This window comes from Oryzias latipes, chromosome 4 (assembly GCF_053564925.1).
Source record: "Oryzias latipes strain Hd-rR chromosome 4, Olatipes_Hd-rR_3.1".
Lineage (NCBI taxonomy): Eukaryota > Metazoa > Chordata > Actinopteri > Beloniformes > Adrianichthyidae > Oryzias > Oryzias latipes.
In genome coordinates, this window is record NC_136240.1 from 19,639,351 (window position 1) to 19,666,163 (window position 26,813).

General features: G+C 37.9%; 1 protein-coding gene across 2 annotated transcripts; it reads left to right on the plus strand.

Moving 5' to 3' along the window:
* Window positions 1–255: 255 nt before the first annotated feature.
* tie1 (tyrosine kinase with immunoglobulin-like and EGF-like domains 1) lies at window positions 256–25,168 on the plus strand. 2 transcript variants are annotated; one of them, XM_023954331.2, is made up of 24 exons: window positions 256–525; window positions 1,493–1,789; window positions 1,929–2,039; window positions 2,169–2,324; window positions 6,558–6,689; window positions 8,685–8,831; window positions 8,908–9,036; window positions 9,308–9,453; window positions 10,464–10,608; window positions 11,673–11,831; window positions 11,964–12,101; window positions 13,607–13,909; window positions 14,972–15,262; window positions 15,759–15,952; window positions 16,044–16,190; window positions 16,278–16,341; window positions 16,450–16,560; window positions 18,949–19,139; window positions 19,359–19,472; window positions 20,405–20,475; window positions 21,162–21,202; window positions 22,836–22,932; window positions 23,008–23,107; window positions 24,483–25,168. In XM_023954331.2, exons 1-24 carry the CDS (start codon window positions 480–482, stop codon window positions 24,552–24,554), a joined length of 3,402 nt encoding a protein of 1,133 aa, XP_023810099.1. In that variant the 5' UTR covers window positions 256–479; the 3' UTR covers window positions 24,555–25,168. The 2 variants fall into 2 exon arrangements, with proteins under 2 accessions (XP_023810099.1, XP_023810100.1); XM_023954332.2 differs by lacking the exon at window positions 13,607–13,909.
* Window positions 25,169–26,813: the final 1,645 nt, after the last annotated feature.

The following is a 26,813-nucleotide window of genomic DNA, read 5'->3' on the forward strand; positions in this document are numbered from 1 at the left end:
ATAACTCAAACAAATAGTAAAGATTGTTGAGATAACAAGCAATGCAATAAATAATAATTTTCGTTATAAAAACTTTTTTCCTCAACATTTGTTTCTAGCTTTGTGCATTATTTCACAGATGCAACTATGCATGAGCAATTTGCAAAAGACTGGAGCAAACAGAGACTAAGCTGAAGTCCAACATAAAGGGATAGGGGTAATGTCCAGCGCGCCAGCAGTCCGCCGCTGTCTGGCGACGCTCTTCCTTCCTTTCCCACCCTAAAGAGGCAGAGCTTTCCCGCTGCTGGAACTGCGCGCGGCAGCAGAGGGATAACGTCCCTTACAGCTACCTTGATTCGGACCAGATTTGACACCTGGACAAAAGCTTTGTAGTATGCGTAAAAAGGCGCACTGCCACAACGCAGCGCCACCGCTTTGGATGTAGACTTCAGCAAGGAGCAAACACGTGATCATCCATTAAAACAACGATACTTGTAGACATGACGATTCTAAGGGTGTTTGTGTTTTGTCTTTTTCCTTTATCAGGTAAGACTGAACGTTAAAAAAAACTTTTTTAACTGAGGAAAAGAAAGATGTTTTCCAGGAATGCTGTGTTCCTATATTCCTCTGCCAGTGCAACATTCTTGTGTGTGATCCCGAAGGGAAAAAAAGGAGCTCATCCATGTTTCCTCCCATTGTTCTGTGGATTTGGGGAATTTTAGAATGAGAAAACTTAAATGTTGGTTAAGCTGTTTACGTTGCCACCTTTAAAAAGAGATATTCAAATGTCTTTCTGGTGTCAATTGGTAAATGTAGGCATAAGTTTGTTGCTGGTACTGCAAAAGCTGAATCTCAAGAGTAAAAAGACCCTACAAAAAATGTCTTATTTTGTGTCTTGTCTGAAAAAAAAAATCTTATCAAGAAAGTATTTCAATAGCAAAATAATCTTAGTTTGAGAAAACATGTTGCATTGAGTAGAATTGTATTTTTACTACCCCATCGGCAGATTTTTTTTCTTCTGCTTACTTAAAGAAAATCTGGCAATGGGATAAGAGTTTTTGACTTATTTCTAAGAGGCAGGTTCTTGCAGTGTAATGTAACATTGGTTAAAAAAATATGCATCTCTTTCCCAGTTTAACCAATTTAATGTTGATTCTACATTATTCACAAAGTTATAATTTGCAATTTCTTCAAAAAACAAACAGAACTAGGGTTATCTAAAATCTTGTTTTGAGATCTTTTTATTTTACCTTTTAGAAAGCTATTATCAATTAGATCAAACCAGATGTGTTTTCTAATACATGCATGAGGTTACAAATGAAAAAAGAAAACAGAAACATAGGATTAGGATCTGAGAAAAGTAAAAATTAAAGAGAAGTGAATTTAAAATCAATACAGTCATTTTCCCAAAAAATCTTGTATTTTTATGTATGAGGTCTTAGGTCTTAATTAATTTTATATATTTTTTTTAGTAAAACATCAATCTTGACACTTGCTTCAACCTGTCCTTTAGATGCTGTGATCGACTTGACCATGATCTCCACAGCAGAGGTCATCCGGGTCAACCACTTCACCATATCATGCATAAATGGAGAACACAGCTCGGCTCAGGTCAAGCTGGATATCAAGAGGGACAACAAGATTCTCATTTTGTCTAAAGAGACAAGTTTTAAAGTACACAAGCAGGACAACAGGCATGTGATTGCCAGAGATTTCCGGGCACTAGATAATATTGGCATCTTCTATTGTGAATCTACCCAAAGCAATTCTCCACTTGAGAAAGTCACCATGATCAACAACTTTGGCACAAGTATGTAAAACTTTCTTGCAACATTTTTTCAGCTTTTTAAAGAAAAAAAATCCTGTTTGGACCACTGACCTATTTCCTCTGGAATAGTGGAAGGCAAGTTACCTCCAGAGAGTAACTTTATATTCTGTGTTCCTAACAGCTAATTTTGTTCCAACATCCCTTACAATGACTGTAAACAAAGGAGAGACGGTTCACCTAAACATGCTGCTCCTCAGCTCTGAAAAGAGAGATGTGACTTGGAAGTACAATGGTAAGACAGCATACACATTCACCATAAAGTCCAAACCTGATTTAGAAACTAGACAGTTCAAAACATAGAAAGACTAACAATTCTGATTACTAATCAACAGTTACTGGTGTTTCTCAATGTTTCATCCAGGAAATTACTATTACATGACTCACTGGAATGATGTGCTCAATCGCACTGCAACACTGACTGTGGAGAACGCTGCATTCGCCAATCAAGGCATCTACAGCGCCAGCTACGTCGGGGACAGTCCTCTGCATGGCGCCTGGATGAGGCTTATTGTCAGAGGTTGGTGTGACTCTTGCATGCATAAATGACATTTTCATGAAAACAAATGCCTTCAGCCACACATTTATAGAAGAAAAGAAATGCAGCTTTTAAGAAAGTTGGTTGATCTCATTAAAGCATCTAAGAAATTCAAACTTGCAAATCGATGAACTTTCTTAGCTTTGCATCACACAAATGAACACACAATTATTTTATCACTGATTATACTACCAGCTATTTATTCATCGTCGACTTTCATTTAGAAAACATTCCAGGCAATTAATAGACTAATCTTTAAGATGTTAACCACTATTGTTTTCCCGAAAAGCTTACTTTAAGGATATTTTTACAGATATATAGCACATACTTTATCTGAAAATAATAAAATCTATTTAAACAGCTCCCTTGGCAAAATTTAGATATTTTTCTTAGTCAATGATACAAAATTCCCAAGCAGCCTCAAATCATGATAGTGCCACTACCCATGGCAGTTGCATCAAACCCTTAAGGTTTGTTTTCTGCCACATTTCTCATTTTAACCAAATTCTGTTTAAAATGTATATTCATTTCTCTGGTTTATTTAGGAACTCCCAATTGAAGGTAATCAGCAATCTTTGCTTTTAAGAGCTTGAGGCTTTTCTCTTCAGGCTACACATTTAAACCTGCAAAATATTAGTAAATTCTTCCAGACTGATAGCTGAAGCAGTAATATTTATCAGCGTGTGCAAGAGCTCTGTTTGTTTATAAAATACCTTCAGTTCCTCTTCTTTGTAAACACTTACAAGCTGTGCTTTTGGAAGACATTTAGAGCTCAAACTTCCTCCATTTGTATACAATTAGCTGTACTGGAGACCTTCTGGTTCAGTCTTTAAACTCGTCCTGATGAGTATCTTCCACATCCCTCCTTTGTACCTCCTCTGGACATGTAAAGATATAAACTCTTCACATGATGAATCTCTTTAAATACGACATGGGCCCTGGTCTGTCCCTAGTATTCTTTCACTGATTAGAATGACTTGGATGCATTCGTTTTTTGTCAGGAACTGGCAGCGAAGGGCCTACAATTCAAGAGACAAATTCAAAAGAATCAGAACTAGATCCAACATGGAAAAATCTTGGGAGCAGCAAAAGGGTGACAGCACAGATAACCTGACAAGGCAGAACTGCATTCTTAAATACCCTGAGGATCATTACCGGAAATGAAGACAGCTGTGGACCATTAACAACTAGTACCTGGTGTGACTGACAGAGGAAAACCTTGAACACAGAACATGACAAAAAACTAGGAAATAAGACTGACACTCATTGTTTTGTCTCTCATTTGCACATCTTTTTCATAAAAAAAGAACAAATGATGCATGTATATGTGTAATATTGGTTAAAAACATGAAGTGATGCATACACGTGGGGAAAGTATTGCAGGTTGATGTAAAAGAAAACAACATTATAGTCATTAAAATTATTTGACTGACAGAAGACAAATTAATCAAATGAAAATGTAGTTAAAATCAACTAAAGGGAAACCAGGCATTGCTACCACATGGTTGTTTATCAGAATTATTGTAAACAAAACAAAACAAAATATTTTTTGGATCATCTTTTAATAAATTCTAAAAGCATTCCCAGTGTTTTTTTTTTTAACTATAAACTAAAATTTTACATTAATTTAAATTACATTTTTATCCAAAATGATATGTCGGTTTCTGGGACGTAGTTTCTGTCTGCAGTGGTATTCTGCTGGATTGTCTCACATAAATAAGACAACAAAAATATCAAGTTAACCCTCCTGTTATGTTCATTTGTGAGGAACAGAGATGATGTTCCTGGGTCAATTTGACCCGGTGCATGTTTTATTAATTAAAAAATGTCTGAAACCCACAAAATCGTAACAAGCAGTGTGAATATATCATCACTAACTCCATTACCAATTATTCTTTTAAAAACTTAGTTAAATGGTGTTCCTTACCTCTAACAGGTAGTGGTTCAATTATTAGATAATTCACTTGTTTTTCTTCAAAATATACATGTTCTCACTTTTTTTGAATTTTTCACTACTGTATTACTTTTGAAAGACTACCATATAAAATACAATAGTTTTACAAAACATTGAAACATAATCTTGAATCTTGGTTTTACATACATGCTCTGTAAACCAGAAAAAAAACAAAATCACAAAACAACAGACAAGCAATCACAATATGAAGTTGTATGTGGGTCTGTACATCTACACAGCACAAGAGTGACCAGTCATCTCACTGTGCTTTGTGCAAATTCATTTTGCACATTTCGCACAGGTCATGCTTGTCTTGACCTAGATCCTGTCTCCGGCTCGACCCGCGCCCCCGACTGTCCCCCCAACTCCGTTGGATGAAGCTCGTCTGCTGGACTTTAAATATGTAGTTGTAGAGTTAGATAAACTTATTCCTCTTTATGAGTTCTGGTAAATCGCCTGTCCGTCCTGGGGGAGGATCCCTTCTTCATGTGGGCACCCCTGAGGTTTATTAGTTTTTTCCGGAATCCATTTTTTTTAGTAGGAGTTTTCCTTACTGCGAAGGGGGATCTAAGGGCAGGGATGTCCAGTTTAGTTTAGTCTGTTTAGTTAGATCAATTTAGTTTTTTCCTATTGAATTCTATGTATTCATGATTCTTTTGATTTTATGTTTTACTTTTTCAATTACCGATACGAAGCCCATCGAGACGACAGTTGTTGTGAATTTGGGCTATAAAAATAAAATTGAATTGAATTGAATTGAACTGAATTAGATTGAATGAATTGACATGGCCACATGAGTCACTGCCATCCTAGTGGGCCCTGGTACCATCTTTATTATGTTTTCTGCAGACAGGTTTGTCTGACGCATATTTGAGGATGAAGACCAATGTATTTCACCATTCTTTGACATGAATGTCTTGCTTGGAGGAACAGGAATAGCAATTCCCTCATCTGGTTCAAAATCCGAATCATTAGAATCACAATTTAGCTCAAGATAGTCTTCTTCTGATCATGATCAGTGATGACTACCAGAATCTCCTGGAATGTCATCTTTCTGCTTCTGCTGCTCATTTCCAAAGGTTTGCCTGTGTAATGTTGGAAAGACTCCCATGCAGAGAATCTTTTATTTGTTTTGCCCCCTCCCCTGTTGAGTGTCCACTCAATGTGGGTTGAGTTTTCCTGCTAGAACATAAATGGTTCCTATCAAAAGTCATAACACCTATGCACCTGTGTGTGTGTGTTTGTTTGTCTGTGTGTGTGATTGGGGTGAAATATGTGTCACAGCTGCAAATAAAGGAAAACTAATAATAATAAGACATCCTTGTACCTCCAGTTTGACTGCCGGGTCAAATTGACCCGAACAGTATCTATGTGATATAAACATGCAGGGGGGGTTGCATATATGTGAAATGAACCATTTTCATAATATATGTTGATTACACTAATTAAGGCAAGCAGAAGAAGTTTCATGCTGGAAAAATACTTTTAACTATTTTTCCTAGATGTTCAAACTTTAAAACGGGTCAATTTGACCCGTAACATAACAGGAGGGTTAAGCTTTCATTACATAAAAAGGTTCATACACATATGTAACTGGTGTGTTAAAAAAAAATCACAGAACCCCTGAATGCGACAATAAAATCTGTCGGAAAACAAGAGGCCACAGATCTTATTTGCTCAGATGCTGGACAGGACAAGTAAAAAAAAAAAAAAAACAATTTTATTGAATTCATTTTCAAAAACAATCTCTGATTTTTATTGGATAAATTTCACTAAATCTTTGTGCGTGATTTTTTTTAATGTTTAAAATTATTACAGCAACCATTCTGAGGTTTAAATTTCATTAACAGAGGCGAAGCAGCAATTCTCTCCACATCTGTAAGAGTTGGACTTCTTCGACTAACTGATTAACAAATCCCACAAGACAGTTTCAGTTTTACACATGCTCATTTTTGGCGGCTGACAAATGGAATGTTTGTGTCATTTCCTACTTCTTGGTTAAAAAAAGGACAAATTAGATCTCTTTCTGTTTGCCAGATGCATGAGTGTTTTTTGCATTTGACAGTTACTTGCTATGAAGAATGCATCATGCGATGTTTTTGCAGTTTAAACAAGCAATGTGTGCTAAAACAGATGTAAACTACAAATCTAATGTCAGAAAAGGATTCTGAAAGTCTCACTTTTGAAAAAATCTGTATGTTTGGGGTTTACTATGAAGAAGCCTCTACGCTGAAAACAAAAAAATACCTTTGTCTCTGCAGATTGTCCCAGTAAGAAGTGGGGTTCCTACTGTGAGAGGGATTGTCCAGACTGTCTCAATGGTGGAATTTGTCACGATGCAGAAGGAGACTGTGTGTGTCCTCCAGGATTCATGGGAACACGCTGTGAGACAGGTAAGAAAATGCTACGTTTTTTGACTGCTTATGAACAGAGAAGAAAAATCTTTCTAAAAAAATTCAATTATAATGCTTTCTGTGATGTGTAACCTGACATTACGTTCTCTGTTTTTTCCATACCAATGTATGAAAGTTCTGAAAGTCTATGTCTATTTATGTCTTTTTTTTCTTCTACATTGAAGAAAGAAAAAAAGACAAAAATAGACATAGAATATTTTTGAAGCCACTCTTGAACTTTTTTTTCACCATACTCCTTAGATTCATGTTGACCTCTGTTTACCACAAGTGTAGTGAACAGTGTCATCTGTGTGTCTTCATATATATGATGTTGATGTAAGAATACTGTAATCGCAACTGACAAGCAAGGGCCCTAAAATAGAGCTTTGGTGCACTCCTATACGAAATTACTACTGCTCTGTTGGTTTTAACTCAATTTGTTTTGTACTTATAAAGTTTACTCGTAAAGGATATGGTCTTGCCGTAAACTATGTTTATACAGTTCTGCAGGAGTTTTTATTTAGGTGCTTTAGCTACAAAACAAGCTTAGCTCTGGTCTTTATAATCATGCTCGTATGAAAAATGAAAGCATAAATATCTTTCTTATTTTATATTTGATCTAAAATACTTTTCCACACAACATTTTTTCTTAAAATGACCTAAGTAAGGAAGACATTGCAGTAAAAGGACTACATCCCTATGCTGTCATGTTTTACTCTCAGGCCACCTCTATCTGAATGTTTAAGTGTTAGCTATCATAAGAGGATGTTTAAAACATTTTCTGAAATAAAATGTTCACAATGAGATAATAAGGGACTTATCAAATGAATATTATTTTTAGAACAGGAGTGGCATTGGTGTGCTTTACTCTTCTCCCATGAAGCAAAGGGAGTTTATTTTTTTAAAGTTTCACTGCTTTGAAATCTAAGTTCATTTCTCAAAAAAAAAAGTTGCAATTGTCTTTTTTAATATTATTATAACGACAAAAAAGAATGACAAATTGGTATTACCAGCTCTTTATAATTACTATCCCTTGGCTAGAAGATTATTGCTTCATCATGGGTCCTCACTATAATCCACTTTGCACCAGTGCATTACCAGATTAAGTCAACACACCATATAACCCATGGGTGGAAATACATTATATCACCCTAATGTAATTACACAAAAGAATACAAATGACAGTTGCTTCAGTTACTCAATTTGTTATCGTACAGATAGTTTAACACGATCTGCTGTCATCCACTGAAAAACATGTTTTTTTAGAAGCTCTATATGACTCCTGAGTCATTGGGGCAGACTTCACAAGGAACCAGATCAGTATATGCATATTGGCATGAGAATGCAGCGAAAAATCAATGTTTCTTCATAATTTTCACAGCTACAATTAAAAATCTAGATTGTACACACACAGGAATTTATTTGAAAAGTCTGACAGAAGATGTGCATTTTTTTCAATTGTCAGAAAAGATATTTATAAAGATAAAAAAAGACAAAAAAAACCCACCCCATACAGGCTGTAATCTGAGACAGTCAGTATCTTATGTGTTGACTTTTACATTTGTTTTAACGTACATTTGTCCCACTAATCCAGAATCCAGGTTGTTTTTCTGCTGGAGGGGAGTGTTTTTTTTTTTAGTGGTACACACGTGGGACTGCTTCTTTTCATAGAAGCAAAAATGCGAATGTGTGACTTTTTTTCCAATCCAAACGCTAGCTTTGCTCTATTCCATGAGTTTTCCATCATTTCTGCGTCTAACTGTAGATCTTTACAATCTGCCAAATTCTACACAACTGAAGTTTGAGTCCCTTTACAGTTGGCATGGACCATTTTTTTTAAACTTAGTGCCACTAAAGGATTTTCAGCCATTTTAAAACGTAGTCACACTCCTTTAAATAAAAACCTGGAGAGTGTTCTGGAAGGCAGATGATGCAGCAAAACTCTAGGAACTCAAACAAAGCTCAGTGGATTTGTTTTTCTCTGATCCGTTACAGCCTGCAGGGAAGGAATGTTTGGTCAAAACTGCCAGGAGTCCTGCAGGTCTGACTCAAACAATAACTGCAGAGGGCTTCGTTTCTGCCTACCAGATCCATATGGTTGCTCCTGTGCCAGCGGTTGGTTTGGACACCGCTGTGAAAAAGGTGAACTTCTTTTTCATGTGAACTAAAAATATTAACAACATGCTGTAAACTAAGTAATGTATTTTGCTTTGGTCAGCCTGTCTTAATGACAGGTATGGACCAGACTGCAGGCTGAGTTGCAAATGCCAGAACGGAGGGATCTGCAGTCGTTTTAGAGGATGTCAGTGTCCGGCAGGATGGCGAGGGCAGAACTGTGAGAAGTCAGGTGTGTATGATACGCAATAATCATTTTGGCCCTCCATTTTCCTGTCATTAACCCTTTTTTTCAAAATTCATTTGTTCCTCACTCAAATACCCCAAAAAGTATCGCAACTTTCAATTTTTATCAACATTTTTTACCTGACAACCTTTTAAAAATTCATACATTTTCTTTGTTTTTTGTAACCCATCTCCTCAATCATTCTTTTTGCTACTTTGTCTATCCTGTCTATCTGTAAAAGCAGATGTTTTCTTCTCATTTCCATACTTTTTTTTAGACCGGGCTCCTCAGATTTTAGGCTTGGATTCTGATCCGGAGTGGAATCTGAACTCCAGCCCCAAGATCTCTTGTTTGGCCACAGGCAACCCACCGCCCAGCCACAACAGCATTGAGCTGCGTCGATCGGACAATATTGTGCTCAAGGTAGGAGGTCGAGAAGTTGCAGGAAGCAGAGTAAAAAAAGAGACAAAGTAGATTAAACAATGGGAGTGATAATTTATGTCTGTGTAGTTAAGGAAAGGTTTGACTGCAAGACCACATAGGAGGAATGGGTCTTATGAATGTGAAGGTAATGTTTTGACTTTCAGTTTTCCAAACATGGCAAAAAATGAAAGTTGAAGCTTCTGTTTTATCATTGTTCCATTTAAATGAATATCAGTTTTACAGAAAATAAAGCTAAGTGAATGGAGGCAGGTAATGAAAAGTTGGGGGCCCAACCAAGACCCTGACCTTAGTTGGGCCTCAAATAAAGAAAACTGAAGTTTAGGTTTTAAAAAAAACCACAGTATCGCAACACATCACAAAACATGGCACAAATCCAAGTTTTTTGAGTAATAGAAATTCAGATAGTGATCTGTAGATTGCAATTAAAGGTAGTTATTACATCCAAACATTTGGGCTGTTTTTTGCGACTCAAAACTGCTGTATCTGGTTCCCTAAGTTATAAACTAAGTTATAAATTTTGAATACATGTTAAATATTCTTTGTTCTTTGCCAAGACACACCACAGGAGTGGACCCTCCCATCACAGCATTGTAATCTTTGCAGCCTCAGACTACATGAGTGTGTTTACAAAACCTGTATGAAACTGCATGATTGAGATGCTAAGAAACATTTCAAGGAAGTCAACGCCACATTGGTCCATCCAGATAAGGCTGCATCACTCTACAGTGCACCGGCTCCCATGCAATGCTTGAAAGTGATATATTCACTTTCTGTGTATTGTTTCTATGCTGTTACATTGAGGAAAAAAAGAAGTCAATCTGATAAAGAACTGTATCAGGGTTTCCGACAAGAACAAATAAATTTATCAGTATGAGACAATTTTTGGACAAAGTTCAAGCACTGCTGTCCAGTAATTGAATACAGGAAATAAAACTACTTTTCACAGTCTGTTTCCCCTTTCCTGTCTGTTATGTTTTTCTCTCTCTTAGCCAACAAGAACAACCATGGACTCAAACAAGAGCATAGCCCTGTTTGAAATCCCTCACCTGAGTGCAAAGGAGCAAGGCCTGTGGGAGTGTAGGGTCTCCACCAATGGGGGTCAAGACTCACTAAAGTTCAATCTTACTATTAAAGGTCCCAGAGTGATTTCTGTTTGAAATAATTAAACATACGGTCACCGGCTACTTTATTCGGTACATCTTGCCTTCAGAGCTGCCTTAATCCTTGGGGGCATAGATTCAACTGGGTACTAGAAACATTCCTCAGTCAGTTTGGTCTATGGTGACATGATAGCATCACACAGTTTCTGCAGATTTGTCGCCTACACATACATGATGCCAATCTGCCGTCCCACTGCATCCCAAAGGTACTCTATTAGATTTGGGAACTGGTGACTGTGGAGGCCATTTGAGTACAGCCAGCTTTATGACGATGCGTTATCCTGCTGGAAGTGGCCATCAGAAGATGGGAACATTGTGGTCATAAAGGGATACACCCCCACCACAGCCTAAACCATTGAAATGAGGCAGGACGGATCTACACTTTCATGTTGTTGATGCCAAATTCTGACCCTACCACCGGCCTGTGTGAATTGTAGCCTCAGTTTCCTGTTCTTAGCTGACAAGAGTGACATCTGGTTTGGTCTTCTGCTGCTGTAGCCCCATCTGCCTCCAGGTTGGACTTGTTGTGCGTTCAGAGATGCTCTTCTGGAGACCTCGGTTCCAACCAGTGGTTATTTGAGTGTTGCCTTTCAATAAACTGTGACCAGTTTGGCCATTCTCCTATGATCTCAGGCATCAACAAGGCATTTCCAACCAACAGAACTGCCACTCACTTGATATTTTCTCTTTTTTGGACCATTCTCTGTAAACCCCAGAGTTGGTTGTGGATGAAAATCTCAGTAGATCAGCAGTTTCAGAAGAACTCAGACCAACCCGTCTGTCACTAACAACCATGCCACGTTCAAAGTCACTTCAAAAACCTTTTTTTTTCTATACTGATGCCTGGTTAGAATTGCAGCAGATCGTTTTGATCATGTCTATATATGCCTAAATGTATTCAGTTGCTGCCATGCTAGTGGCTGAATTTAAATTTGCTTTAATGAGCAGTTGGACAGGTGTACCTAATGCAGTAGCCGGTGACTGTAGAGAGACAGTTTTCTTTGACACTAATGAGTGCAACTATTGTGTCCCACACAGAGCCCCCAGTTCCTATTGGTCCTCCCAAACTGTTAGAGAGGGGTAGTAAGCAGCTGCTGGTGTTGCCAGCAACATCCCACAAAGGAGATGGCCCCATAATCTCAACAAGAGTCCTTTACAAGCCGGACACCAATGGAGACTCTTGGTCCTCAGTCATAGGTGAGCAGACTGAAAGACAACTGTTATAATTGTGTAGCTTTTTCCCAGACTTGAGAACGCTTTGCCTGTTTTGGTCAAAAACCTTCATAATAGGATTCATAATCATCTTGTCTTGCCAACGTTTTCTATAAGTTTATAACAAAGAGCCCATCACGCTGATGAATCTGGAGCCTTCCACAAAATACCGCATTCGGGTCCAGCTGAGTCGTCCTGGGGCTGGAGGAGAGGGGGCTGAAGGGCCAGAGGAAACCATGGAGACGGACTGTCCCGGTGAGATCACCAACACCTGCTCTAGAAACACAACACAACTATTGGACTTTAGGGCTTGTTTTGGTGCCAAAGAAAGTACAAGTTTGTGCTTAACAGAAACAAACTGTGGCCCAGAGATCTGTATTTAGATATGTGATGAAATAAATAGTTTTATTGGCTTGAATAAAGACAGACATTGCAAACAAAAATATAGCGATTTATTGCTAGCAGACCAGGAGTCATAAAATGTGTCAAGGTTAGAATGTGATGTTAAGGCACTTTGACTGTGGCGCAGAGGGAGAAATGAAATATGACAGCTAAGTAAAAGTAAGATTTCTAACCTATAAACTTTGACGGTTTAGTACAATGTATTTTTTTGTCGTGTTTAAAATCCAACCTGGCTTTGAAACCTGGAATAAATCCCCAGGCTAAAGCTAAAACTGCTAAACATGAAATAGAAATATTTCCACCAAATCGTAACCTAAGGACCTAAATCTAGTAATAGTTCAATTTCCCTCATTGATACCTTAATTGTTTCATGTGATTTAACATGAACAACATGTTATGTGTTAACAGCTGCAGATAAATTTGACGGAACTACTTTCTTTTTTGTTTTGTGTCAAGGGGTACCAAATAAAAAACTGATGATCTGGGAACCATTAATGGGACAAAATTTAGTTCCAGTGACATGCTCTAAGTTTTATGCTACGTACCCACCCATGTGACGCGCGTTTCAGAATGCTTTGCTTTTAGCAAGATGTTCACACAGGACTGTTTCCACCCAATACTAGCGCATGTACTCACAGTTGGAAGAGGCTTGGTGCAAAAAATCGAAGCGGTGCACACCTCAAAAATCTTTCTCCATGAATTAAAAGGGTTGGCACCTCTGTGAATTGAAAAGAATGCCATCCATACATTACTACCAAATCTGAGTCCCTGATTGGTCAAAGATCAACTGGTTTAACTTTCAACATGTGTTCAATGGCAAGTAGAGCCCAAACCAGTCATAAAAATGTAAGTAGCAACACATCAACGCTGGAGTTTTGTATGCAGAAGCCCGGAACACGCATTTACATAGACTTTTGATTTAAATTAGTCGCTTGAATGCTTATTGCTGAGGTCGGTATTAACATAACAACAGACTTATCAAAGCTTTTTTAAAAACATCTGATGATTTACTTTTCAAAATTCTCTGTGATAAAAGTTGAAATATCCCCCCAAAAATCCAGGAAAATGAAAAAAATTCAAAATTTCTTTCAAATGTAGTATGTTTATAACCTTGGAAAAAATTGGCTAAGGACAGTTCAGCATATTTTAATAAAATTCAACATGTCCTGAATATTTTGATGCAGGTTCTGCCTGATCCGACAGTGAACTATATTTGAGACAACTAGTAAGCTAAATATCCTAACCATTCCTGCTCTATGTGATGCAGCTTAATGCTAACTGGAAGAAAAAAACAATTAGAGTGGGCTGCAACAGGCAGATACTCCATCAAGCTAATTCTGTGTTCTCTGTCGCTGCAGAGCCCACAATTCAACCTGAGATTGACACCAGCTCAGTGGAGGGCCGCAATGTTACTGTTCGATGGCGACTTCCCCCCAACACCGTCATTACTTCCGACACAGCAACCGGCTTTTTAGTGCAGCTCTCCACTCCTCCACCCCACAATGAGAAACTGCTGGAGGAGACCACTTTGCTCAAGGTGCTCTCCACCAAGTTCCACAACCTGGAGTATCATCAAACCTACACTGTGGTGGTGCGCCTCGTCAACTGTGGCAGCCACGGGCCACTCTCCAAGCCCTACCGCTTCCGCATCAACAGCCAGGGTAACAGACATCTCCCGATAGACGGGGAAAAAACTGCCAGACAAGTTTCTTTTAAACATGTAACCATTTAATATTTAATAGGCTTTCCAATGCCCACGGTTTTTCCAATAATTGGGAGAAATATTCACAGTAATTCTAGTAAACTTAAAGTAGAACAAAATAACCAGCCCCTAGGAGCTATGGCACATTTCCTTGAAATAGATGACAAAATGTTTTCAAAACCTGAAATAGTCAGTCCATATATGCCAAATTTAAAAAATTTTCAAAATTAAATGGTCACATTTTCATTTCATTTATTTCTTTGGATCCACTTAATTCTGAACCCACCAGTTAAGAGTCACTTGGGGCTAATCTCAGCTCAAATTTGGCAAAAGCCAGTCTCACATGGTTTCCAGTCATTATAACTAAGTTTTAGTCATGTCAGATATTGTTAATCGTAGTAGTAGGTTTAGAGGCCGTCATCTGGTCTTAGTTCAGCCCCTAAACCTACTACTACGATGGAATCAACCTGGATGAATGAGAGTCTTCATAGACAAGATATTGTTAAAAAAAAAAAAAAGAAAGAAAATGTTTTACTGCTATTGTAACATGTTAACAAGGTCATGAAATATATATTATTGAGTTTAGTAATAAGTGTAAATGCTTTAAGAATTTCTATGCAAAAAAAAAAATATATACATATGTGTAAAAAGTCACATATTTGAAATATTAAAACATTTTTACTAGACTAAAACTGCATAGGTGTTGGAAGAAAAGAGAAGCTTAAAGACTTGAAAACATTTCCTGTAATGAAGCACAGTAATGAAAGAATGATGACTTGGGGATGTTTTGTTTCTACAGTTTTTATAAGTGTTTCTTGATTTCAAAATGGACAAAAACAATGTCTACACCTGACTGCATTTGGATGTAGTAACTAACTAACTAAATTGTGAAAAAAAAATGTAACCCCCTTTTGTAGTTTTTAGGTAGTTGTTCTTTCTCAGTGCAAGCATTCTGAAAACACTTTATTGAATGTAACATAAATGTGTGTTTGATGTTATATTTGATTTCTCTGTGTCCCAGGACCGTCGTCCCCACGCAACGTTGAAGCCCTGCCCCTCTCCATGTCCTCCATCCAGGTGAAGTGGCTGCCCCCTGAGAATCCAAACGGAGGCATCATTAAGTACATCATTGAGTACCAGGCCATTGGTCAAGGAAATCCTCACCCCTGGGTGGATACAGATGATGGTAACAAGACCACCAAGGATGTGACAGCCCTAAACAGCAGCACGGTCTATCAATTTAGAGTAAGGGCTTTCTCCAAAGTGCCTGGAGAGTGGAGCAAGTTTGTGAAAGCAACAACTCAAGGGGATGGTGAGTTATAAGATTTTGATGTGGTGGAATCTGACAGGCCACCAATACAATATAGAGAACAGATTAACATTTGATATTAACTTGACATGTTTTTTTACTTTGACCAAATCTCAAATCTTTAACCAAATAATCTTGAAAAGCTGGCAAATCCTCATTGATTGATTGCATTATTAGACCAGCCAATAGGACTGCAGACTTACATTATTCTGCTCAACCAAATTGATCATTGATATTGATGCATTCCTATGTGTCATATGTATTTTCTTTTCAATTTAAAAAGAGTAGGAGGAATAAGATTGTAATATTTCCACAGTTGTGGCCAGTGTTTGGCTTTTCCCAGATGGCATTAAACAGGACCACCCACACTGAAAGATTTCAATAACTCAACTAATAAATTTGTCTTGAGTGAATTATCATCACTATCTGTCTTATAGTTGCTTTCTCCTTCTTTCCCCATTTTCCTTTTTTCTATTCTTTTCTCCACGCTGCTGGATAGACTATGAGAATTCAATTCCCACCACCCAGGGTGTTGCTGGTAAGCCTGCTGGAGATGGTTACCAGCTGCTGTTGGCAGTGGTGGGCTCGGTGACTGTTACCTCCGCGGTCATAATGCTGGTACTGCTAGCTCTGTTCTTCATCAGGAAAACCCTGGTCAATCGCCGGCGTACGTTCACCTACCAGTCTGGATCGGTGAGGATGCTTTTTGCTTCACTGTAGAAATTTCGAGCCTTAAACATTTGAAACATTTTTTATTGAATCCGGACATTTTTTTTATCACCAGGGAGAAGAAACTATTTTGCAGTTTAACTCAGGAACTTTGACCCTCTCCAGAAGGCCTAAGCCAACGCCGGAACCTCTCACCTATCCAATTCTTGAGTGGGAGGACATAAAATTTGAAGATGTCATTGGGGAGGGCAATTTTGGCCAAGTACTTAGATCTTTCATTTGATTCCTTCTTTTCAAATTCTTCTTTGCTTAAATTTCAATATTTAGGCTAACAACTGTTTTGCAACAGGTCATTAAAGCCATGATTAAAAAGGATGGCAGCAAAATAAGTGCAGCAATCAAGATGCTAAAGGGTAAGTTACACTTTACTAAAGGTTTTACACCCCATATTTTCAGCAACTGCTGTTCAAGCTTGCTTCACCTGGAATTTGTTTAAACATTGGGTTGTGCTTCCACTACAGAGTTTGCTTCAGAGAATGACCACAGAGACTTTGCAGGAGAGCTGGAGGTGCTTTGCAAACTAGGACATCATCCCAACATCATTAATTTGATTGGAGCCTGTGAAAACAGGGGTGAGTGAGCAACATCTAGTGGCCTTCAATGTATCTGTTTTGTTAGAAAATAGTGGTAGGTCATGGCTTACTATGCCCTAAAGGTGTGATTTACTAAATATTGAAATTAGTATAAATATGGGCAAGCTTGATAGCACACTTGGACTTGTTTTTAAATCCAGATACACTAAGGATTGCACCTATTAATCTGTTCAAATTGTTTGTGTGGCTATTTTTGTTGGAGCAGAAGCAACTTGGTCAATGTAGCAGCACAATTATATTTTTGAAAAGGGAAATACGATTGTCTGTTTTGCTTCTGTATTAACAATGTCTGAAAGACAGATAGGAGCCCGACTTTATGCAGATTAGTCGCAGTCATTGGCTTTGAACAGCAAACATCTCGGGTCTAATAGATGTCAGAGCATCTTTATTTGATTTCCTTTAATCCAAAAGAACTCCGACACTTGCTTTATTTCTCTACTCATCATTGTACTAATTTAATGTGCTGCAAACTATAGACAATGCCATGTCCTCATGTAAATTCTGCTGTATACTGTAGACCAATCATTCTCAAATCTTAATTACACATCATGGACAATCTATCTGCTCGTGCTCAGAATTGTACGCTCTTTACTATAGATCTCAGTACATTGTCACCTAAATATCAATCTTTTTTGTCAAGCTTCAAGACGTCAAAGTAATTACTAGTGCATTTAAAACACCCCACCTTGAAGTTTTATTTGCATATGTAAGATTCTTGAATGAAACTGAAACAAACCACCTCCCATTAGGCTTTAATCGTCTCTAAAAAGACAAAAACAGCACCCATACCAAATAATCATAGCCTGACAGATTTTTGTCCTTTATGACGTTTGTTTGAATTGTCCTAGCACTTAAGTCAAGCTGCTGTGACATGTGTTTATGTATCTGGACGAGGTTTCCTTAAGGTCCGTTTTTACTAAGCAGTTTCAGTTTCCATCTGTTATATCTGATGCCTTCTAAATTAAATGAATAAATTAATTTTCTCCGCTCAGAGCAGAAAAACATCTGACAAAGGAAATGTTGTGTTGCAAGTACTTGAGAGTTTTAATGCCAAACTGAAATCAAACACTTGGCGGATTCTGAGTTTTTGGTGCTCTGCCAGTTCTCAACCTTGACCTGGTTTTCTTCATACTTCTTTTTTAAATGAGAAATAAGATGCCGCTTGAGATCAAGCATTTTGTTACAGGCAGAATAAAACAGTTCTGGACATCAATGCAGTTCAGCATCAGAGAACCTTCACTTCACTTTGACTTTTTGAAAACCAATGGAGGAAGGAAAGGGTGAGCAGTGGGGAAGGAAGTGAAGGGTGGGAAAATAGAAGAGGGAAAGCAGGCAATTAAACATGTTAGAAAAGGACAAGAAAAACAAAAGTTTGTTGAAGGCTATCTGGAAGCGGATCATGTTTGTCTTTTGGGCTACCTCCCAGGCTCATTAGCATGATATTTTAGTAATTACACAATAAAAACACATTTTATAAAAACAAATTCCATAAATCTTAAGAAATAGGATGTTTCTAATGGTTGGCCATATCTTAAATTGTTAAGTTTTGAAAATTCTTGCTTTGATGAATGTTCTTATCAAAAGCAAAAATAAAAGTTAAGAGGCTGTGCAGTGGTTACCACATTTTTCTCACATAGAGATGCACCTGGTTCAAATCCCAGCTGGGTCCTTTCTATGTGGAGTTTGCTTGTTCTCCCTGTGTCTGTGTGTGTTTTTTCCTATAGTCCAAAAAACATGCATCATGAGTTAATTGGTCACTCTATATTGTCTGTTAGGTGTGATGGATGATGTGTGTTGTTGTATGACACTATGACGGCATAGCAGCCTGTCCAGGGTGTACCCTGCCTTTTGCCACCAGTGGCTGGGACAGGCTCCAGCAACCCGTTGACCCTAAATGGGATTGAATAAATCTTGAGAACTGATTTTTTTTTCTTTAACAATACGTTTGGAACTAATTAAATGTTTTGGATGAGAATGGGATAAAAAAGAGAGCTCAAGGAAATGTAAAATGCTTTTCTCAATTCTAGCATGGATAAAATGATTGAATACATTTAATATTTTGGTTACACTTACTTTAATTACCAGGAGACTAAGCACCACATTTAAATCTTTTTGACCATTTTATGGATGGGTTACGTCAAATGTTTTCTAAACCAAAGCAAGACCTAACAGCTAAAAATGTCCATACTTTAACTGAATCTAAAGTTCTGGTGTTCCAGTTGAAATGAGCCAAGGTTCTCCTCATCTCTGAGCCCAGTCAGAAATTTGGATGCATAAGTATCACTTCTGTCTAACCTCCAAACATCCTGTTAAAGTAACTATATTTAGCAGATGCTGAAGCTGGATGTTTTTCCATGTTTTTTCCAGGCTATCTGTACATCGCTATAGAATATGCTCCCTACGGTAACCTGCTTGATTTCCTAAGGAAGAGCAGAGTGCTGGAGACTGACCCTGCTTTTGCCAAAGAGCACGGGACAGCTTCCACACTTACATCTCAGCAGCTTCTACAGTTTGCTGTGGACGTAGCTACTGGGATGCATTACCTCAGTGATAAACAGGTGAGTAGAAAAACCTGAAAATATGATCATGGTCTTGAGATCTTGGCTCAAATTTACCTTTTCAGTGTTCTGGTGGATTAATCTGAGATGCCAGATTTACAGAATTAATTAAATCGTTAAATATAGTTTTAGGGCCATAAGTTTGACATATGTGATGCAATATTATTGTATTTGTTGATGAGTTTGCTACTGTGTTCCCTTTTGTTGTCTTCCCATTAGTTCATCCACAGGGATTTGGCAGCAAGGAATGTTCTTGTGGGGGACAACCTTGTGGCAAAGATAGCGGATTTTGGTCTGTCCCGCGGTGAGGAAGTTTATGTGAAGAAGACAATGGTGAGCAAGTCAAAGATCCAAACAACAGGGGGCAGTGTTTGTTTGGAAGTGAATCTGACTTTGTGGTAATAGAAAGCAAATTTCAAACGATTCTCTGAAAGTGCAGTTAAACAGTTTGGGGGGAAAAAATATGCAAATATTTCAAAGCAATTTTTTACTTAGCTCAGTTGGTTTAAAATTAAATCAATTCCAAAACTATTTGGCTTCAAGAACTTGGAGACTTTAACTCCATTATGCTGTTGATGTCTTTCGTGTCAATAGGCCCACATTTTTGTTTGGGCATTTCCATTAAGTTTTACCTAAGGAAGGTCTTACAACAAAAACTCCATCTTCTTCAATCATAAGTAATCAAAAAATAATCAGAATGCTGTTTAGTGGTCCCTCGCTTTATTGTGGTTCACCTTTTGCTGTCTCACTGATTTTTAGTACAACTTTGCTCTCTTTTTTTTTTAATAGTACATTGTCTTCTGTATTCCGACTGGCAGTGAAAATTGCCAATTAATCCATGCCATGTCTCATGTACAGCATAATATGCATTCAGCTTGCCAAATTGAGATAAATCTTCAATCCCTCGCAGATATTTTATTCTATAATGCTGGAATGATTTTCCTGTAAAGGTTTGAACTTTAAGAGTCCAAACAAAAGAGGAAAATGTGAAAATAATGTTCATACTTGTCAAAGGAAAGTACAAAGTGTTAAGTTTGGAGTTATAAAGCCTTAAAACGTAAATATATATATATATATATATATATATATATATATATATATATATATATATATATATATATATATATATATATATATATATATATATATATATATATATATATATGGAGTTCACATATTACAGGTAATTTTTTTAAGGTAACCCCCGTGATGAGGGAACACTGAATTCCCATTCAACAAATAACTGCATATTTTTTTACTTCCAGGGGAGGCTACCAGTGCGCTGGATGGCCATTGAATCCCTAAATTACAGTGTATACACAACCAAGAGTGATGTGTGAGTTACGCAATAGATTCTTATTTTTTAGAAAACACAAATGAAAGAATCTTATTAATGTTTTTGTTCTGTCTGCAAAAAAAAACTTTTTTATTATTTATCCTTCAGGATGTACTGTATTCACCAAATTTGTACCATTTTAACCAAATTTCTGTTTTTAACAACAAATTCCATTTTTTTCTCTGTTATTTTTTTATATTAACCATAGTAAATGCCCTGAGCAGATTTCACTTTGAATGCCACAAATTGCTTTTTCCCAGAGAACAACAAATCATCCCACTGTCACAGTTGGAGTGCTCACAGTGTGGAGGGTGACTGATAAGCACAGCCAGGAAGCCCTGGGTACAGCTTAGCGGACAGACATTGATGTGGTGTCAACTGCAGCCTATTTTTGCACAAACGAGAACAGAACAGCTAACAGAAGAAGTGTGGAGCTACAATTAGAAGTGAGAAAGTTGTAAACATTAGGAGGAACCGAGCAAGTGAGATGTGCAAAACAAAGTGCAGAACAAGATAAAGTCAGACTAAACAACAAGCCTTAAGCATGAGTGACATGCTTGCTATCTACCACAGTAGACTGTGGCGTGTGATGTGCGGGTATATCTCTTCAGAGAATTTTGTTTATCAGATTGCGCTCACTTGTACTCACTAACATTTCCGTCTCCTTTCTTATGCCCTCCCCCCAGGTGGTCTTTTGGTGTTCTTCTGTGGGAAATTGTAAGCTTAGGTAAGTTCTTATGCAAACAAAACGATGTCTTAAATGTTTTAAAATGTTTTTGAAACTGTTTTGCAATTTAGATCACACATCACCCTGTCTTTCAGTACGAGGCCCAGAATAGTCACGATTTACATTAAGGTTTATTCTTAACATCTGGAAACATAACAATAAATAGAAGAACGTGTCAAATTTTCCTCTGAGTTTTGTTTGGTTGAAATTAACTATAATATATATAGTACAACAACTTTCAAAGTGCTGCATGTAACCAGTTATAAATACATAAATGATACCATGAAGACAACCGTGGTCAAATATTTCAATGACTTACTTGCAGCAATGACGCTTCTCATTACTAAAAAAATTCTCAGTCTGTAATGCGCATTCAAGAATGCGCTAAACTGGCATTCGTGAACTTGCTTTTAGCATACAGTGTTCACACTGTCACTGGACTGTCGCTACCCAATACTAGCATGTACTCACAGTTGGAAGAAGCTTGGTGCAAAATGTCGAAGTGATGCAAATCTTGCTTCAGGCTTTTTTTCCCCCACAATTCTAGTCCAATATATGATATAATTCTGGCAGACACAAACTTTTTATTTTTATTTTATTTTCAACAATCGGTATTCCCATGTTTGGAAAAACTACCAAATCAAGAGTTTCTAATCGATCGAAGTTCAACTGGTTTGACTGCACGTTTTGCACATAGAGCCAAAGAAATCATGCTTAAAAACTTGCGTAAGATGTTAAGAAACAGTCAAATCACATGCTAATTATTTGTGTCACCATGTTGGATGAAAAACATTTGGCTACAACTGTGTCACAGCGAGTAATGATGTCCAAATTCGTGGTCAGTTAACTTTCATGCTGCAACCTCTGAAAACCTGAATGCTCCTGTATGTTAACAAAATCAGCTGATGACTTCACCCTCTTAATAGTGTTAAAGTGTCACACCCCTGAACACAATATCATCTTACCTACAACGTTGTGTTGTATTTCACATTTTTAGATTATATATTTATATTTTATAATTTATGAATTGAGTTTGTTTATAGTCATGTGCTGGAGGTTTGGAAACTGAACTCGGAACTGTGCTGTGGGTGTTGGGTGAGGTGAAATTGACAATGATCTTCACAGCTTGCTCTTTAACCCTTGTGCTATCCTATGAACCCACCCTTACATTGACGTGTTATTCCTAGCATGACAAAGGTGGATAAAGGAGGAGAGGATTTCATGTAGTCCATGGAATCCAGTGAAGATCACAAATCATTGTCTTGTGGGGTCTAGATGACCCAACTCCCAATGTCAAAGTGGCTAGGAAAGCACCAGGGTTACATGGGAAAGTCATCCTGTTTTACATATACAGTACACATTAGTCGCTAAAAAGAGCATTGTTCTCTAGGTACTCAAGTTCTCCATGAGCCTCAGTGTAGCATGGAGGTGAATCTAGAAGAAAAAAGGCCCCTGATGTGCCACCAGGTTCTCAAAAATGTTTGTTTAAATGATGTTAAGGTTGTTAGTCTCCACATACACATTTTATGATTACATCAGATTGGATGTAACCATACATGATGGAAGGATGCTTAAACATGGAAGAAGAATAAAGGTGCCCAGTTAATGACTCTTGCCTCTATTTTGAATGTAGGTGGCACACCATACTGTGGGATGACCTGTGCTGAGCTCTATGAAAAACTGCCACAGGGTTACAGAATGGAGAAACCCAAAAACTGTGATGATGAGGTGTAAGTATTCTCTCATTTGTCAGTGGGATTGATTAATTACTGAATTTTAGCCAATAATAACTTCTGACTGTCCAGCTATGAGCTGATGAAGCAATGCTGGAGAGACCGTCCGTATGAGAGACCCCCCTTTTCCCAAATCTCCCTTCAACTCAGCCGGATGCAAGAAGCAAGAAAGGTGTGAATTCAGTTCATTATTTTTGTTGAAAGAATGCTATTTTGTTGAGTTCTTAGCATTTTAAGAAAATAGTTTTTTTTTCTGTTTTAGTAGTTTATTTTTCTTTTTAGTTAAGAGCTAAACACAATTTTTTCCAAAAGTACAAAGTGATTTTTTTCCTGTCTTTTTATCTCTGGATATGCAAGAGATCGTGTTTTCACAAAAATGAAACAAACTGACCTTTGTTGCCTGCTACTGCAATTAATCTAAAAAGAAAAGTCTTCTTTCTAGATAATATATCTGCTTTTCTTTTGTAAATATTCAATTAAAAACTATGATCTTGGCCTAATTTTTACCAACTTGGTTGCTGACTCATCACTGGGAGCACTGAACACACATTTTATTAGGACTTGCCCTTTGTCTCATAAAAACCATTCGGCCCAAAAAAGCTTGGGGTTGTACCAGAGCAGGTCTTAAAAAGACAACAAAAAAAATAATACACACACAATCACACCAAGATTTTTTTCTACAGCTTTATCCAAGCCAAACTTGTGGATACCTGGATTAGGTCCATTTAATCAATCTGATCAATCTGATTTATTGGATGTAGTTTATCAGTAGGCACAAAGATTTATGGAAATTAAGTGGTAGATCTTGATGACCAGGGTTGTTCATGTGCTTTGCCATTTCTAAACCTTAACCATCGGTACATAATAATTTAACCTTAATAACTTAAATTAAATTAAATTAAATTAAATTAAATTAAATTAAATTAAATTAAATTAAATTAAATTAAATTAAATTAAATTAAGTTAAATTAAATTAAATTAAATTAAATTAAATTAAATTAAATTAAATTAAATCAAATTTTATTTATATAGCCCAATATTACAACAAAAGTCATCTCAAGGGGCTTCAAACCGGTAGTTGGGTAATAAACATGAACCATAAAGAACATAAAGTCATACAGTTCAATAAGTAATGACTAAACTAAAATAAACAGACTAAAGTAAACTAGGCATCCCTGCCCTTAGACCCTCCTTTGCAGTAAGGAAAAACTCCTAAGACAAAAAACGGATTCCAGAAAAAATAAAGAAATCTCAGGGGTGCAAAGATCCTATTGCTACAAATAATAATTAATATGAATCTCCAAAAAGCCCATAGTGGAATTAGTAAAGACATCAGAAATGGCGCTAATAAAGCAGCAACTATAAGTTTTCACACTGACACGGAAATAAAGTGATGAACATTTCTGCAATTATTGACATTATTAACATTTATGAGTGGGAAATAATGACTGAATCCTGACTATGAATTAGGGCTTTGAAAATTCTTACACATGTGAATAATGTTTTTATTTCTTTGTTCTAAACTGCAAATGTTTATCCATCTTTAGGCTTATGTGAACATGGCTTTGTTTGAGAACTTCACCTATGCTGGAATAGATGCCACCGCAGAGAAGGCCTGACTACCAGCCCCCCCAGACCCTCGCATCCCACATAGCTCAAGGAGAAAGTCTCGCAGGGCATCGTCGCGCTACTGCCGCCTCCCTGCTGCTCAAAGACGGCATAGGCGACCTGGACGCCGCACTGCAACCACCCAGCTATAGATGAAGGATGATGAAAGGACACTCGCTAAAGATATCAAGACATTTGGAGTATGGCTGGACCATCAATTGGAGTGCTTTCACTATCAAATGTAGCAACCCCAGGAATAAGAAACACAAACACATTTCCTCCAAAAAGATTTCAGTACTGGTTTGGAGGATCTACCAAATATGGAGCTGTGGGACATGCAGACAAACCACAGGGTCTGTGGGGTAACAGAGCCAGAACTTTCATTTCTTTGGAAAATGCCTTTATCTGAAGGAGAATGTAAAGGACACAGACTGGATAAAGTCTTGGACTGTTTCCGATCAAGTTGATCATCTTTTAAATAGTATAGCACTTAAAAGTAGCCTCATTTGTGCCATATTTGTCTACAATTGTTTTCATGTGTAAATTGCCTATCACTGCCAGTAAAGAACAGCAATGAGTTTATGTAAAATTATTTTGAGATATAAATAAATGTATTAAAACAAAATATTCTGTGATGTCCGGTTCGAGATATTAGCAGCACAAAAAACTTGAAGATAACCAATGATAGTAAATGTTTTCATTCAAATTAATGTTTTAGGTGTCAAGTAGTAGTGTGGTTCCTAGAATTAGCAAAAGTACGGTTGGGAGTGGAGGGTTTAGCCACCAAGCCCCTGTTTTATGGAATAAGCTCCCAGCTCATGTAAGACAGGCCGACACAGTTTCTACATTCAAAGTTAGACTGAAAGCATTCCTCTTTGGACAGGCTTATTGTCAGACTAGTTAGGATTCAGAAATTATTTAACTTAATGTTAATGTGTTTAAATTGAACTTAATAACAATAACTATTTGTTTTTAGGAGGCTGCTAGAAGTTGAAGCTGGGGTAGCTATGGTGCACTAGGGTTCTGTCATCTTTTCTCTTTTCTCATCTACTTCTACCCTTCCTCTCTTCTCTATTCTTGATTCATCATTTAGTTCTCCATGCCGCTGTTTGGTGCAGTGCGATTCATGTACTTTCCCTCTTTCCCTCCCCCCTCCTGGGGAGTGGGAGTGCTTCCAGATCCCAGTTGGCTCATCTGTGCTCCTGTACCTGACAGTGTACTAGAGGGCTGCATTGGGATTGGGTCCCGCCGGGTCCCGCGGGACCCAACCCAAATCTCGCGGGATTGGGCGGTTTCAATTGTGCTGCGGGCGGGAGCGGGCGGCAGAAAAAAAACCCCGCGGGATCAGTGCTGCCATGAATATCTCGTGAATATATATTAGCAGACTACGTTAGGCTGAGCGGCTGTTGGATTCTTATGTACTGAAGCTCCGTGAACGCACCAGGTAGAGACGCCCAATGGCCTCTGTCATCTAACCTGTTGTTGGGGGTGTGCAACGCCCCGCCCCGCCTCTTAGTGTGTTCTTTAAAGCCTGATACCGCGGTCCCGTGTAGGCGGAGCTACCAGCTAGAGGTTCTGGTCTGATCGCTGCATGGAGCGATGTGTGCAAAAATGCATGATAGACACCAAGAATGTGGAGAGATCAGGTTTATAATTTTGAAGAGTTCTACTTGGTAATCATGTTTCCATGTTTGGGTTTATAAAATCATCCCAGCGAAAGTCTGCTTCAACTCCCGCAGTGAAAGCTGCGTCTGAATCTGACGCCCGTGTTTCCATCTCTCTGACAGAGTTTGAAGCCAAAGCCCCTCCTCCGCCTCTTTACCTGCTTTTCCTCTCTACCTGTTCACCTGTTCATATACTCTGTAGCTGACAGTTGTTTTTCCCCGCGCTCCCAGTGTATTCTACAGAGAGAGCGCAAAATACGGTCATCATAGGTTAACACGATAGTCAGGGTAGATAGCGCAGCACACGGATGAAAGAGCTGTCAATCTATCCGGCAACACTGCGCGGATAAGGATGGATCAGGTTACCTGGCAGTGACATGATGTCAATGGATGAAGCAGAAAAGAACCTCAAATGAGGTTCATCGTGAGTCACGCATGGTTCTCAGATCTGCGAATCAGCAAAACTGGAAAAGGCTGAAGCTAAAAGTATTTTTCTGTCAGGAAAAATATAATTCATAGATTTTCAGATCTGTTGAACCATTAATGTTTTTTTCCTCCATAAATTCAAATGACTTTGACCTGCATCTTTACCGGCTGGTTCAGCGC

Coding starts and splice junctions, on each gene's coding strand:
- tie1 (XM_023954331.2), top strand. CDS start 480: ATGACGATTCTAAGGGTGTTTGTGTTTTGTCTTTTTCCTTTATCAG. Junction 6,690..8,684: donor GGGAACACGCTGTGAGACAG/GTAAGAAAATGC, acceptor GATCCGTTACAG/CCTGCAGGGAAGGAATGTTT. Junction 11,832..11,963: donor CTCTTGGTCCTCAGTCATAG/GTGAGCAGACTG, acceptor GTTTTCTATAAG/TTTATAACAAAGAGCCCATC.